Source organism: Heptranchias perlo, chromosome 26 (genome assembly GCF_035084215.1).
Source record: "Heptranchias perlo isolate sHepPer1 chromosome 26, sHepPer1.hap1, whole genome shotgun sequence".
Classification (NCBI taxonomy): domain Eukaryota; kingdom Metazoa; phylum Chordata; class Chondrichthyes; order Hexanchiformes; family Hexanchidae; genus Heptranchias; species Heptranchias perlo.
This window is the reverse complement of record NC_090350.1, coordinates 35,475,468-35,492,242: the sequence shown is the minus strand read 5'-3', so window position 1 is coordinate 35,492,242 and position 16,775 is coordinate 35,475,468. Positions and strand designations below refer to the sequence as shown.

The 16,775-nt window shown below is 43.7% G+C and overlaps 1 protein-coding gene across 2 annotated transcripts in view; it reads right to left on the bottom strand.

Moving 5' to 3' along the window:
• selenon (selenoprotein N) overlaps positions 1-16,257 on the bottom strand; it is a 30,504-nt gene extending 14,247 nt beyond the window's left edge. For both annotated transcript variants that reach the window (XR_010967325.1, XM_068006771.1), the window contains exons 1-10: positions 15,844-16,257; positions 13,459-13,576; positions 13,062-13,192; positions 9,205-9,417; positions 8,411-8,535; positions 6,730-6,867; positions 4,765-4,846; positions 3,320-3,508; positions 3,099-3,204; positions 1,085-1,197 (exon numbers count right to left, since the gene is read on the bottom strand). Coding sequence is in view for 1 of the 2 variants with exons in the window: in XM_068006771.1 (XP_067862872.1) it covers positions 1,085-1,197; positions 3,099-3,204; positions 3,320-3,508; positions 4,765-4,846; positions 6,730-6,867; positions 8,411-8,535; positions 9,205-9,417; positions 13,062-13,192; positions 13,459-13,576; positions 15,844-16,062 (1,434 nt within the window). In the remaining variant the exon portion in view is untranslated. The remainder of the gene's footprint in view (positions 1-1,084; positions 1,198-3,098; positions 3,205-3,319; positions 3,509-4,764; positions 4,847-6,729; positions 6,868-8,410; positions 8,536-9,204; positions 9,418-13,061; positions 13,193-13,458; positions 13,577-15,843) is intronic.
• Between the last annotated feature and the right edge of the window lie 518 nt (positions 16,258-16,775).

The following is a 16,775-nucleotide window of genomic DNA, read 5'->3' as shown; positions in this document are numbered from 1 at the left end:
ACAGAATTTAGGAGAAGAAAAAAAAGAGGCTGAATTACTGCAAAATATATTTTGTTCTTCATATTAACTAGTTTCTTGGTGATGTTTTTAAGATTTAGCATATCATTCTTAAAAGAAATGCAAAGAGTCCTCCTGATCTTTAAACTAAGAATCAGAGCAATACATTAGCTCAGCTTGACTAAAGAGAATGTTGATTGAGTGTTTAAATGGCGTTTGGAGTTGCACAGTCAGGATCAACGGATGTGGGACTTGATGTACAGCCCTGCAGAATGAATGAAAAAATACAACGCCACACAGTTTAAACCGAGGGTTCTCAATAACTGGCTGTCAAGTTATTTTATCTGGATCTACTGAGAAATGCATCGATCGCTGGGTTAAAGGCAAAAGAACCCACACAGTTCCTTCTTGAACGTGCCCACACTAAAGCCTCCGCTGTCTCCCTGCACAGTCTGCTTCACACAGGAAAATATCTAAGGCACACAGTCACCTATGAATACAGTGCTGACAAATCAGTTAAACTGTGAGAAGCTTCAATAATTTGAGGAAAACTCAAAATCGATGGGGAATGGAGCGTCAGTTCATCTCTCAAGTGGAAAAGTCCTAAAAACTCTTAGGATCATTTTGTCACCAGAGCTCTTAAGGACTAAATACGGTCAGTGTTTTCTGGTTTAAAGTTGGACCCCATATACTGAAGAACCATTAGTGAATGACCACCCAAATTCACCCTCCAAAAAGTAACTTGTGCCCAGATCACTGTTTTTATGCATTTAGAATCATGTTTTTTTGGTGCAGAAGGTGGCCACTCAGCCCATCTTGTCTGTGCTGCTCGGTGCTAGCTCCACCAGTGCTATCTACTGTAATCCCGTTTCCCTGCTCTTTCTTCATAGTCTTCAATATTTTACTGCACCAAATGTTTTCCCCCAATTCCCTCTTAAAATGTTTCAGCTTCTGTAGCCACTTGTGTTCATTCATTTCATTTTCTAATAATTCTTTGAATTAAAATATTTCTTCCAATTTTTCCCTATACAAGTCCAGCGCTAATCCAGCTCGTTATTTACTCTCCTCAAGCTCTTTGATGATTTACCTGAAGATCCTCCAGTTCTTTGACCAGGGACCAGCTGCTGATAAAACTCTCATTCAGCAGCGAGAGGACGGGCGAACTCTCGAGAACAGTCTCCCGCAGAGTCCGCCCCGAACCTGCACAAGCAGAAGGAAAAAAGGGATTAAAGTCTTTAATATGATGATGGAAATCTAACAGTAAGCCAGCAAGAGCAACGCTCGCTTTGCACAAAATAAAAAGACACTGAAATCCAACCCCACAAGACACTGAGCTGCAGCTAGGAAGTGAACTATTCCATGCAGCTGTGGATGAAGTCATGCCCAGTCCTGGCAAAATTCTCCCTGCAAGATAAAGTTAACCAGAATCCTTGCTCGAACCTGTCCATCCTACAGCAACTTTATAAACCCATGTCATTTTCTCAGCATCTTCTAGCCTCCCGAGGTCCTGCAACCATCTATGGACTAAGATGAGGTGTAGAAAATCTGCTTTCTTCATTACTGGGAGATGTATAATCTTGAACCAAGGTCACTGCCCTGTCCGTGATTCTCTCTCACTCCTTCCCCATGGGAAAGCATCCCAACCTTTACATGGCACCTCACCCTGGAGACACCTTGGGCACAGTGGGCAGAACCGATGGACATCTATCCATTTGAGCCTTACCCATCAGGGTCTTACATTGTAACTCCCACAACTCAAACCCCTCTACCTCAACAAATTTGGTCAGTTCTCAACATATGGCTGGAGAGTGCTCCGTCTTGGGAGGCGGGGTATAACTGATGGAGCTGCAGCTCTGCTCAATTATCCAAAAATAAACTCACTGAAAATGACACATCTGGGGTAAAGTGAAAATCAGAATTTCAAATTTGAATTTTTTTTAGGCGCTCAAGGTGAGGAATGTTAGCACTGGGAAACGGAACATTTTCCATTCTAGGCAGCTGTAATGGCAGCATCCGGGTCAGGTATAGCACAGATAGATCCAGAGTAAAGCTCACTCTACTCTGGTCCAACTTCAGAAAAGCACTTGCATGCCATTTGTCCATGTCCCACCAGCCATGCTGTGGCCTGAGTTAAGATCACCAATTAGCGCCGAATTAAGGGACAGCTTGATGAGTGAACCCATGTCCACCGAGAACTGGATTGACAGGAGCCTCACAGGCTGCAGACAGAACAGACTTCCATCTCATCAGTCTAGGCTGCTGTCATTTTGTAGAAGGCGTAGCCACCTGCACTAACACAGGGGGAGAGGGGAGGAAATCCCACCTTCACTGCATCCCTAAAAAGGGAAGAAAGTACTACACAATTTTATATTTCACTTACTCTTTATTCTTCCCCAAATCTCCACCAAACAAACACGCCCGGCTCAGTGCACCGTGGATTCAGCAAAAGATGACTGACAGGTGAATACCTCGCGTTAAGTGGTCATGACTCACCTGGTCTACACACATGGACTATCCAGGTGGGACCAGTGGACGGTGATCAGGAACAGTATCTGCAGCTGGTTTTTCATCTCCCTAACCCAGAGGCACGGAGGCCAAGTTGGAGTACCCTGACCACTGCCCAGGTTAGGACCAGACAACGCGGCCTAAAACAGGGACAGAACCTGGCACCCCTTTGGACCACGTGGTCCACAGTGGGAAGCGCATTGATCAATTGGGCCATCGGGGGAAGCACTCATTTTCCAGTTTTCAACAACAGAACTCACATTCTCAGTATAGAAGGATAAATGGTGGGAGACTGTGAAAGTTTGAAACTTTGACGTGATTAGAATTTGTTCCATTAAATTGGTTTGGGTGCGAGAGCTTATTTTTATTCTGTGTAATTTTACAATCAATTGCCGGGTCAAAATCTTGGTCTCCCTACTTAACAGCACTGTGGGGGAACCTTCACCACATGGACTGCAGCGGTTCAAGAAGGCGGCTCACCGCCACCTTCTCGAGGGCAACCAGGGACGGGCAATAATTACCGGCCTTGCCAGCGGCACCCATATGCCGAGAATGAATTAATTTTAAAAATCCACAGGTTGAAAGACAGGACTCACCTCAGCAGGACTGATCATCGAGTGCACCCCAAAGTAATATGGAATGCACAAGTTTATCTTCTGCCCTTGCACGGTCGAAGACTTCAGTAAAAGGAAGATATGAAACCTTGAAAAGGAAATACTCTGTTCAGACCTAGTGCTGTCCTCCATCAGCTGAATCATTAATACATAGAAGACATGAATTTAGAAGTATTAATGCCCGGGTTTAGTTTATCAGTTACCTTCTTAAATGGGTACATAGTCGTCTCCAGCCTCTTGGCAGCCTCTTCGAAGCTGATTTCTGATTGCCAGACGATATCTTCGAAAATAAACTGAATGGGTTCCCCCGAAGCATCTCCGCTGTCGATTACATTACCATTCTCGTCGACGATAACACTTGGTATAGATGGGCCCGCAGCCTTCAGCTCCATCTGCGTCACAGACGGATGGGCATTTAGGAAAAAGCACAGGCCTCCACAGGGCAAAGGCAGCCATGTGAGACAATGCAAGGCAGCTCTTCATTGTTACAAACCTGTCTGCTTCCCTCCCAGGCAAACGCCTGACATTCCCCTGCTGTGACTGACATTCAGGTCACGCTCTGTTAAATTTTCACTCTGGTCCGAATTCTGAACTTGCTTCCAAGCCCACAGCCTCTGAAGTGGATCAAGTTACATTTGTCTAATTCACTGAAGTATGCTACTGCTAAGCAGCAATACTAACCTGGTTATTACTGACAATGACTGCCTCTGTTGTGTGCGACATTCACTAGATTCTGGGTACCAGTGGCTCAGCACTCTCAAACAGGAGTGACAGGGAGATTGAAGAGCGATTGCTGTGAGTGAGTAATCATTCCACTCCTCTTGTGAAAGAGGAGAGGATAATCAGTCATTCTGGGACACTCAATCACGGGGAAGATTTCCTGCGCTCTCTAATGAAACTGTAAAGCTGTTCTTCACAAAAGAGGCGTAGGATTTTGTTACACATACACGGGCAGTCTCGTCCCCCTCCCCCCACCACCATACTTGGTTAAATTGCCTGCCAGTGATGACAATAGCTCAATCCTTGTTTCCATGGTAAAAGTTGATCTTTGACAGAATGTTGAGAATACGGTTTATGATATTGCCGAGTAATTTTATTTCACGAGCAAGGAAATCAACATGCAGTATCACCCCCTTTCGACAAACGTGTTTCAGCAGCAGATGCCAGGTAAGCACGTCTTCACTTTGAACAAGATACCAAGAGGTCAGTAAAAATATATGCAACATTTCATAGAATCGTACAGCACAGAAGGAGGCCATTCGGTCCATCGTGCCAGTGCCGACTCATTGAAAGAGCTATCCAATTAGTCCCACTCCCCTGCTTCTTCCCCATAGCCCTGTGATTTTTTTCCTTTTCACATATTTTTCCAATTCCTTTTTGAAAGTTACTATTGAATCTACTTCCGACACCCTTTCAGGCAGTGCATTCCAGATTGTTACAACTCACTGTGTTAAAGATATTTCTCCTCATCTCCCCTCTGGTACTTTTGCCAATTATCTTAAATCTGTGTCTTCTGGTTACCGACCCTCCCGCCATTGGAAACAGTTTCTTCTTATTTACCCTATCAAAACTCTTCATAATTTTGAACACCTCTATAAAATCTCTCCTGGAAGATATGAATAGTTACAGAGTACAGAGCACAACAAACCTGTGGCAGGTAGCCTATGTCCACTTCCATGTTGCCACTTTCGCCTGCCCCATACAGCCACTCCATGTCCACATTCAGAGACCTGGTCCAGATCATATACACAAGTCATTAATGGCTCAGCAGCCTTTTTGGAGATGCTTTAAACAGTACAGTTGTTTGGGGGGTGAAATTCCCAATTCATGAATCTTGGTAGAGGGGGAGGGCAGGGGGTGGGAAGAGAGGGAAGAGTCATCAGGAACTCAAACCACTCTCGCTGGGTACAATTGGATGGGCACTGGCTGCCCTCCAGTACTTTGCCTAGATAGCCACTCTTCGTGCACAATAATTCAGGGAATTCAACCATGGGAGGCACCACAGCTGATCCTGTCTTCACCTGACACCGAACACATGCATAATCTCCTGCAGGAGTCACTGGATTGTCAACATGAGCTGGAACCCTGGCTGACTTTCCCCTCCCAGCCCAGAGAATTGAGAGTCCAACTACAGCACCCCAACCCCCCCAACCCTGGCTCAAATCATCAAACTCAGCGGAGACTGAGGATGAAACCGTACAGAGACGGGGAGTAAAATCTACTCTTGAATTGAGCCCCTGAAACGACTGTACGAACACAAAAGGAATTTAATTTCCACGTTTTGTAAAAAAAAAATTGGCAAACCAAGGTGAAGGGCCATGGCCCATATTGAAGGATACTCCAAAGAATAAATATAAGAGAGAGGATGAAGTACATCAGGTCCTAGTGGCTAGGAGACACCAAGCTGGGATTTTAAAAGTCTGAAGGAGCCCATGGAAAGAATGAATCAGAGTAGGAGACAGAGTGATAATTTACAACAAAAAAGCAAGAGGGAGGAGTAGGCACCGTTCCCATATCCATGGGGGTTCAGTAATTAATGAGAAGCCCACTGGAAGCCTAGGTGTCAGCAGGAACTTGACAAACCCTTTGATTCAGCAGGGTTTCACACTCCCATTTGTGCTGCTCACTGTTAAAAGTCCAAGCGTTTTGGCAGCCACCATCCTTATTATTGGCACCTGTTCCTACAGCCCTATTGAGATAGTCAATGCAGCAGGAGCCAGCACTGAGCACCAACATCCGGCCTGGTTCTTAACCATAAATTTAAACAAGCGCACAGCAGAGGCTCAGACTGAGGGAAAAAACAAAAAGGAACCAGCAGAAGGAATAAAACAAGGAAAAGGAAAAGGCAGCAGGGAATACACTGCACTACCCAGAGAGAATTAAACTTGGGATGAGAGAAACAAAATCAAACTTTTTAAGTAGTACTTGACGACACTGTGTCTCCAATGTGCGACACATACACCCATCTCCAGGATGAAAATATCATAACAATTTAATGTTTCCTACTCCTTTCTTGATGCATTTGCACCCATTTGCATACAAAAAAAGAACGAACTTGCATTTATACAGTGCCCCAAAGCGCTTTATAGCTGATGAAGTACTTTTGATTTGTAGTACCTGTTGTAATGTTGAGAAATCGGCAACCAATTTGCGCACAGCACGGTCCCACAACCAGCAAAGAGATAAGTGATATCATCATCTGTTTTAGTGATGCTGGCTGAAGGATAAATATTGGCCAGGACACCAGGAGAACTTCCCCTGCTCTTCTTTGAATAATGTCATAGGATCTTTTACATCCACCTGAAAGGGCAGACGTGGCCTCGGTTTAACATCTCGTCCGAAAGACGGCACCTCTGACAGTGCAGCACTCCCTCAGTACTGCACTGAAGTGCCAGCCTGGATTATGTGTTCAAACTTCTGGAGTGGGACTCAAACCCACAACCTTCTGACCTCAGAGGCGAGAGTGCTATCTACTGAGCCAAGTCTGATACCTTCATACAGGGGAACGTACTCCAAAATCATCAATGTAATGGACATTAAAAAAAGTCAGTTTGCAGAGAATATTCAATGATAATCATCTGGGAACACAGAGCAGGACAAAAATCCAACCAACCTGTCATTGGGAACGTACATCCAGAAATCTCGAATGTGAGATGCATCTTTAGAGAGAATGAGGTGTCCAGTAAACTGCCCTGGAGTGAACCAGAAGGGAAAATCTGGTGGTTCATTCAACTGGAATTCTCCGTGGATCCTGAAACATAAACACAACGCACTCTAACGGACTGTCTGCCACTCTGTCAAAAAGATGGCCATCACTGATTAGGTATTCATTCTATCCGCTATAGGGTTGCCAACACTAGTTGGACGTATTCCTGGAGGTTTCATCACATGACCTCCAGCCTCCAACCGCCTCGCCCAGTCAAACAGCCTTTTTCCACATCTCCAATATTTTTATAACTAATAAATGAAAGTATTCAAAGAAAACACACCATTTTTTTTAAAATGCCCCTATGATTTTTCTCCTGGGTTACTAGTAGCAGTGTCTCAGAGATTAATCTTCAATTGAAGACTCCAGGACATTCCTGGAAGGTTGGCAACCCGAATCCACTAAACACCGGGCCTGGGATTTCTCTAATCACGTGAAATGCTCCGAACAAACTAAGGAATAAAGATAATCAAAAGTAAACTGGAGATTTCAGAAGCAATAAAGCAGATGGGCGTTGGGTTAGGTTTGTCTACGAGACTTGGGCCTACTGGAATATTCAGTCTTGCTCATTGAAATTTGCAACAGTATTTGGTCTTCTCCACAGATGCAGTTGTCTTGTAAATGATGAAACTTTGATCAATGTTTTATTTTTGATGGGGTTTGCTGGATTTCAAAGCAGGACAAGGATTCACAATGAGCAGACCCAAAAGCAGAAGCCTACGATCATTACCCCATCCTCCATTTTTCAAATGCAGAATGATATAGTTTAAGATCCGTACATTCACAAATCCAGGGACCTCTGTGCAGCTGTTCCAACAGTCTCATGGATAAATTGCAGGGAGCAGATGCATTTATAGCATATTTAATTCAAATCCAAGCATCAGCAAAAGAACTAAGTGGTGCTGTTCAATGCCAAGATTAGCTTGGATGGCAGGTAATAAGTAATTCCCGTAGTTCCATTATTTGTTAAAGAAAGACTGAAAGAATGAACTTGCACATATAAAGCCCTGTATGACATCCCAAAATGTTTCACAACCGATGGATTACTTTTGAAGTGCAGTCGCTATTCTTATGTAAAAGAAACAAAGTACAAAATAACTTTAAAATGGGAGGGGAAGAGAGAAAGATATAAAACCCCTGTAATTTAACCTTTACTTGGCTGAAAATTAATTTCATTACACAGTAGAAATCAGTATGTTTGGTAAGTTTTAGTGAGCTAAATATATGCAGTGATGTAATGAAGGAACAGACTAACAATTCTTTGATTGGATGAGCTGAGATCAGAAGTGTCCCAACAATGAAAGAACAAAAATAATATTGGGATAGATGGTGACTTTGTGCGATAGTTTTAAACGGGTGGTGGTGAGTCAGCAGCCCGTTCTACATCTCTCCCCATTGAAGTCAATGGAAATAAAAACAGGGAGAGATGTAAAACAGGCTGCCGACTCGATTTCACCCGTTTCACACTATTGCACAAAGTCATTGTATCTATATGGTGCCTTAACATGTCAAAATGCCCAAAAGCACTTCACTTAACACCAAAACATCATAAAACAATTTGTGGAGCTGACACAGGAAATGTACCCACCGGAACACAATGTCATAATAGAAGTCACTGATCGCTCGGATACAGGCCACTGCACCCTGGGGTGCAAATCTTGTCTTCACAAACGGCCGTGGGTGAAACATACTTAGAAGTTTGTGAATAAGGACCTGTTTAAAAGGGAGACACCTTATGACATATTCAAGAGATGTACAGAAATCCTCACTCATGAATGTACACACTGTATCAGCTTTAATAATCACCAAGGTCAGGAATGACATTTCTTCGTTATAACCCGAAAGATTACGCTACAACTTCCTTAGTTACAGGAATGTATCCTTTTCACCGTAGCTAGGGTCAAGGATATGATGCCTTTTATTTAAGTGCTGATGGACAACAAGTAGCAGTGATTTCCTTACCTCCTTTCAGAAAGTTTCTAAACTGTGCACCCTGTCTCATCTAGTCAATATCAGGAACTCACCACGTGGAGAAATCACAGGTGTAAATATTCATCCTACCACTCTGACTCAAAGCACTGAGCACCAAAGATCGCTGTAGCATTTCTTTTTTTAAAAAAAAATAATCTCGTCTCGGTTTTAATTCTTTGATCCGTTTAGTAATCACTTTGGCTGTAGGGAGATCATTCCAGGAATAGCTTCCCTATGGTGGAAGTGTTCACCCATAATGCATAGCGCTGCTGAAACCACCCTATCCAAGAATTGGCCCTTGACCTTAGTTTTCAGCGGCTCTTCACGATGTAATTAATAGGCAGCGGAGCATCAGCACAGCCACAAACTATGAGCAGACAAAGCACGACAGGGGATGGAGGATGACCTTACCTCTCTCCCTTGTGGCGTTGGAGGGTAAAATCTATTATTGGAGAGGTATCCCGTAAAGATGGTCAGCTCACTGGGGATCATCCACCATGTATCCCCCAGCTCTAGTTTGTTCTTAAGAGGAAGGAAGACTTTAAACAGGCTGGCACTAAACACACCAGAAGGTATTTCTGCAGACTTCCAGTTCCTCAGTCCTGACAGAGAGCCATGGGAGACCTGAAACATAAGGAAACACACAGGATTTTCTTAGTTTTTTCTTAAATGCACAATACTCTGCAAACAAACTTATCATATAAAAAGTGTCAAAAGAATTACAGGTATCCTGTTTAATATTATCCTTCCTATGTTTTTTTAAAAATTTAAAATAAAATTCTTGTTTACTGTCACAATGTTTTAAAAAAAAAAGCTATGGCTAGTCAGGGGTCAATTAAGTTGTTATGGATTTTTAGCATATAGCCTCTACTTCAAAAAGGACTTATCCATCCCATCTTAAATTAATATAATTATAGTAAACTCTTCAATCTCAGCAATGTGATTTTTTAAAAATCCTATCTTAGCTAAAGTATAGTGTTGTCTGAAGTTTTGTTTACAAGGTTATTAATGAATTGGGATCTGACATAAATGTGTCTGCTGTTTTGTCTTAATAATGGCTGGGTATTTGTGTAAAAATAGCCAGGTGATTTCCAAATCAATGTACTGTGGCTGTGCGAACATACGAATTAAGAGCAAGAGTAGGCCATTCGGCCCCTCGAGCCTTCTCTGCCGTTTGATAAGATCACGGCTGATCTGATTGCGACCTCTACCCTACTTTCCCGTCTACCTACTATAACCTTTGACTCCCTTGTTAATCAGGAATCTATCGAACTCAGCCTTAAAAATATACAATGTTGTGGATACTGAAGTAAGAAAACAGCTAAGACTCCACATAATGTGTTAATCTTCTCATTACCATTCTATGTCATCTTCACAAAACGGTAATGAACAAGAAGCTGCGCTATTGTCTCTTTGATCACGATTGGTCAACAGTTCTATCTTCAAAGGAATTAAGAGTATAAAAGAAAAGGATCTTTCACTATTCAGCAACTCTGCTTGGAATTGTAGGGACTCGCGCACAGGTGTAAAGACTCCATAAGCATTTGACTTATGTGTTGCTGTGAACTTCCTTAGATGGTAAGTATGGCAAGAGATTAAAGCATTACACACATCATGAAGAAAGCCTTGAAATAAAAGAAAGAACTTGCATTTCTATAGCACCTTATACCACCTCAGAACATCCCAAAGCGCTTTACAGCCAATGAAGTATGTTTGAAGTGTAGTCACTGTGTAATATAGGGAAAACGGCAGCCAATTTGATCACAGCAAGCTCCCACAAACAGCAATGTGATAATGACCAGATAATCTGTTTTAGTGATGTTGGTTGAGGGACAAATATTGGCCAGGACACCAAGGAGAACTCCGCTGCTCTTCTTCGAAATAGTGCCATGGGATCTTTTACGTCCACCTGAGAGGGCAGACGTGGTCTGGGTTTAAGGTCTCATCCAAAACACTCCGACAGTGCTGCATCCCCTCAGCACTGCACTGGAGCGTCAGCCTAGACTTTGTGCTCAAGTCTCTGGAGTGGGACTTGAACCCACAACCTTCTGACACAGAGGCGAGAGTGTTACCAACTAAGCCACGGCTGACAGACTACTGGAAGAAGTATTGGCTGAACTTTGAACTTTGTTTTCTTATTTGGCAGAAGAAAGTCTGCAGCCAAGCATAAAACTTGCAGACTGATGCTAGATCTTTCAGCTAAGAAAGAACTTGCATTTATGTGGTACCTTTCACAAGGTCCCAAAGTGGTTCACAGTCAATAAAGAGAGTGCTACTACTGAGCCAAACTTAGATAAATTTGTGTTGGATAGTATTTGCCAAATATCCTTGCTGTTATAAAGTATTTAATTGTAATTAATTTGGATTTGTTGCTTTAGCTTGTATGAAGTTGTTCCAGTATGTGATATTTTCTGTCTTTTGACAGACAGATGGTGTATCCTACAGAAATTCCAATACGCAACTTACACAGAGTTATTTGCTGGACCTGGAAAGTGAAAGGTGCGTATTTCAGTTCACAAGGGGTTGAAATCCACTTACAGAAACGGTTGTCTGGTCACTTAAGGAAGAAAACAACATTACATTAGACTGAACTGAGAGTTGATGACTTTTGAAAACAGAACACTGATTTAACACAGCACTAATCTCCCCGATTAATGGAGGATCACCCAGTCTCCCTGATCCGGTACACAACATAGCAAATAAGGAACTAACAATCAGGAGCCTATTGCTCCCAAAATGTTGTCGGGTAAATGGCGTGAGGCAGGAACATGGAGCTGCACCCTCCCCAAGCTAGAACTGTGAGGGATGGGGAGGCGGTGACAAGCAGGGTTTTGTTTTCTCCCCTCCCCTCCTAAAGGCACTGACTCCTTGCTGGGATATGGTTCCACAGGCACTATGAGCCCTCTGGTACCTCATTCAAACGGCTATTATTTACAAATGGGCTTTGACACCGTGTCAGCATGATATTTGATGGCCGAGACCATCACAGCTGGGCACCATCCTGCCCTTACCCAATAACCAAATTTGCATTTCCTGCAAGAGGTCACTGAACCTCTACCTAGAAGGACAAGAGCAGCAGGTACATGGGAGCAACATCACCTTCACGTTCCCCTCCAAGTCACACACCATCCCGACTTGGAAATATATCGCCGTTCCTTCATCGTCACTGGGTCAAAATCCTGGAACCCCCTTCCTAACAGCACTGTGGGAGAACCTTCACTACACGGACTGCAGCGGTTCAAGAAGGCGGCTCACCACCACCTTCTCAAGGGCAATTAGGGATGGGCAATAAATGCCGGCCTCGCCAGCGACGCCCACATCCCATGAACGAATAATAAAAAAAGAATAGTGATTGGGAACAGGAAACCTGGCCAAGTTTCCCCTCTAACCCAGGATGTTAAGGCCAATTGCAGCACCTTTTTCACCTCCCCAAAATGAGATTTAACAACCAGCACAGGTCAATCCTGGGCCTTCCTGATCTGTATGGCTCGGCCACTGTGTAAATTTGCCACGCCATCAGATAAGCCATCAAGCAGGGTTCTTACGCGCAAGGCAGCTCCTTTATACAAAAAAAAAAGCATTTAGTGCTCCAACGGCTCTGTGGGTAAACTGCACCACAGGTTGTGGAACTGAGCCTTACAAACCACGACGTTCCCAGGTTCAATCCCTGGTTTATGCAGGGTTAAGGTGGATGGAGCACCAGACCTGCCCTCAGCATCAACAGACTAGGGAGCATGAATCAAGAAATAATGAGCCACAGTTCCAACTCCCAATTTCCACCCAGTGAACCCTGAAAAGTGCTTGCAGTTGAAGACGGGATCAAGTTTGGTTGTGACGCACCCAACCGTCTAGTCTGCTAACACTCATTGAAGAATAAGGTATTGGAGGGCTGGTACCTACAGAACAGTAACCCAGCCTGAGTCACCACCTGCAGAGAAGGGGAGAAGTGTCTACATTATCATTCATCACGGCCCTGAATTTTTTTTATTAGTACAAGTATTTTTTTTGTGTTTGTTTTCTGGACCATCACTGTGTTCTTTAGGTTATAATGGAACATCACCATTTGAAGTTGCAGAAAGTACAAGTTGATCACAGTTAACTTACAAAATAAAAAAATACTCCTGCATGTTCACGTCCCTAACAGGAATAGTTTCTAGAAAGGCACTTGCTCGGCCAAGTTCCAAGCTGGCAACCTAGATCCATACAACTGTACAATATCCAACAGTCACGACCAGAGCAGTAGAAAAGGGGAGACATGATTCACTCACTCCAAGAAATCCGTCTTTGCTCTTGGTCATAGTGTCCATGAGCAGAGGCTGGAATTTGGCTTCAATCGTCAGCATCTCTGCATTGGGATCAGGCTCCTCGTCGCTATCAAAGTCAGGGGCTGGGGCAATACCTGCACACAAAAATATACACACCTGATTGTAGTTTAGACATGGAACTAATTCAGGCAATGTTTTCAGATAGATTTAAGTTAGTTTTTTGCATCAAACAGACAGTAAGTAAATAGAAGAGATTACATTTATCTGTGTTCTTACCCTGTGTCATTAAACACCACGTATTTAAACTGTTGAATTACTAACATAATCCATATTAATACAGAGTATAGACAGCAGTCCGTGTATAGACAGCTTTCAACTATAAAACTTGACAACACTGTACCTGTTAGTTTTTCAGCGAGAGGCTTGAACTCTTCTGGACTGAGGTACATGTCATTGTTGGTGTCAAATGAGGAAAATAAGAACAATCCTTCAGTGCCTAGGGATCTCAGAGCATCTTCCTATGATTACATTTAAAATATAATATTTATGTTAACAATATTCAACCACTGTTTGAAACCACTCTACAGATAAACAATGTTTGGATTTTTTGCAACAAAATTCCATGCAAGAGCAAGATGCCTTTCTCTTCCATATCTCTTCTCCTGTACCTTGGCTACATAGTGGTTCTTCGTGTATGATCCTCCCAACACAGAGGTTCCAGCTGTGCAGCTATAGAGTGCAACATACCTGGCCTGGTGCTGGTCACATCTGATTTCCACACAAGTAGACGTATCAACAGTGAGCAGTGGATAACAATCTTCAACAAGAGCTCACGCGCTTCCCAACCCTTTCCCCAGTCTGGGGCCACTGAAACCATGTGTCATGTCCTCACTGCTTCCCCAACGGAGACCATCCATCAGCACAGGACAGAACAAGGGGAGGCAAAGTTGTAAGCTGTTAAATCAATCCACAATCACAAGGGTACCCCAGACATGGCAACAAATCTGCTCCTCCTTTTTCACACAGGCTCCTCCTGATGGCTGAGAGCGTTTATCCGGTGAATGGCTAAGCCATACGGGCTACGAAGGTGCTGGGTTCAATTCTCAGTCCGTGCTGTTCTCAGCTGGGGCAGCAGTAGGGGTACAACAATTGGTTGTCGTACTGCGGAGTTAAGGAGGAGGGAATTACACAGATTCCTGCTTCTAATTGCCATCCAGAAATCCCGACAGGAATTGTGCTAGTGGCTGATGAACGAAGACAGTATCAAGTTAGTTGTTCTGTCCTCTTTTCCCCCCCAACAATCAAAATACCTACCAACACTCACCATCTAGGGCTAGCCTCACACATGATAAATGGTGGGATAACAGGGGTGGTAATTGCTGTCCTTAGTTCTGTATCTTCAGGACAGTAGGAGGTAAAATCCAATTTCTAATTTTTTTTTATATAAAAGGATTGGTGTTGATGGTGAGAAAGGCATTCCTTAATTTAGCAGTCAAAAGATTAAATATATCTTTTTTTACACGAGTAGTCTCACACACACAGTCACTTTTAGAAACCCCACCTATTCTTTTAACAAAAATAACTTGCATTTATAATATGCCTTTAACGTAATAAAACATCCCAAGGCGCTTCATTGGCGCATTAACAAAATGTGACACCAAGCCACATAAGGAGATATTAGGGCAGCTGACCAAGAGCTTGGCCAAAGAGGTAGGTTTTAAGGATCGTCTTAAAGGAGGAGAGAGAGTTAGAGAGGCGGAGAGGTTTAGGGAGGGAATTCCAGAGCTTAAGGCCTAGGCAGCTAAAGGCACGGCAGCCAATGGCGGAGCAATTAAGATCGAGGATGCACAAGACGCCAGAATTGGAGGAGAGCAGAGATCTTGGAGGGTTGTAGGGCTGAAGGAAGTTACAGAGATAGGGAGGGGCCAAGCCATGGAGGGATTTGAAAACAAGGATGCAAATTTTAAAATCAAGGCATTGCCGGACTGGGAGCCAAAGTAGGTCAGCGAGCACAGGGGATATGGGTGAACAAGAGTTGGTGAGAGTTAGGATACAGGCTGCAGAATTTTGGATGAGCTCAAGTTTACGGAAGGTGCAAGATGGGAGGCCGGCCAGGAGAGCACTGGAATAGTCAAATCTGGAGGTAACAAAGGCATGGATGAGGGTTTCAGCAGATGAGCTGAAGCAGGGGCAGAGACGGACAATGTCACAGAGGTGGAAGTAGGCAGTCTTGGTAATGGAGAAGATATGGGGTCAGAAGGATCAAATAGGACGGCAAGGTTGCAAACAGACTGGTTCAGCATCAGACAACGGGCCAGGGAAGGGGATGGAGTCAGCGGCGGGGACCGAAGGCAATGGCTTCCAAATCTTACTTCCAGATAGTTATATCTGGACTAAATACATGACCCATATTTTGAGAAGGTTCCAAGTAGATGACATAGTAGAAAAGGAAGCATGTGATCTAATGAAAAAAAAAATGTATTTTAGTGCTGGAGGTTTGACTGGAAGCAGCCTATTCCAGAGATGTGATGGAGAGGACGTGGTTTACGTGCACTTCTGCAAGTCCCTTTCATCCTGGCTCGCTGCAGTTTGCACAACATTCAGTGAAGAGCACAAAGTTTCCTGGTGTCCATACCCTCCCTCCAAACGTGGCCTGCTTTGTTTTTTTCTTTTAAAAAAAAAAGGTAATAATTAAACTTTTTTTTTTGCTCCAGCGATAAAATAAATCCCCCTATTCATAAACGTAAACGTTTCCCCAGTGAAACTGCGTTACTTTCTCCCTTACTTGTTGCTTTGCTCGCTCCCCGCCCGTGTAATACTTCCATCCTCCAGCGCCCAGGATAACGACCCCGATCCCCAGGAGCGCCTGGACGATGATGCAGCGGCGGCGGCGGCGGCGGCCGCTCTGTGCGGGCTCTTTGCTGGGTTTGTCGGCCGCCGTTCCTTCCTTTCCTGCAGACGCCGGGTCGCCCTGCATCTTACGGTGCCTCACATCAGACGCCATAAGTGTGTCCTGAGATGAGGTTATCCTCCAACACACTTAACTCCAATTCCAAACCATCGCCGCTCCCGCTCCTTCCCGCGGTTGCATTGAACAAGTTCCAAACAAACAAACAAAAAAAAAATTTGTTTGACAAACTCCCACGATTTATTATTGTGCCTCAGCCATCTGCTTTGCTTCTGCGCCGGCGGCTGCGTCCAACCCAGCCAGCTGGGAATAAAGGAAAGCCTGGAACAAGTGTGGAGTAGGAACCGCTCCACTGGACCGGGCCCCTTGCAGATACCAATCAGCTCTCACTAAATCCGCCATCAGGACTAACAAATACTTTTTTTTTCGTTTGAAAATGCGACCTATTTTGATGTATGTCACTCTTTTTTTTTTAAAAAAAAGCACAGCTCCATATCTTTAGGACTGTGCACAGTTCTGGTCTCCATAATTGCAAGGGGGAAAAAAAGGATACAGAGGCACTGGAGAAGGTGCAAGAAAAGATTTGCATGAATGATACCAGTTATGACTATCAGGAAAGACTGAACTGGCTGGGGCTCTTTTCTCTTTAAAAATCTGTTAGAGCTCTTTAAAATTATGAAGGGATTTGATAGAGTAGTTGTAAAGAAGATGTTTCCCCTTGTTGGGGGGAGAACAAAACTGTGGGTCATAAATATGAGATCATCACTAATAAACCCAACAAGGAATTCAGGAAAAACTTCTTTACCCAG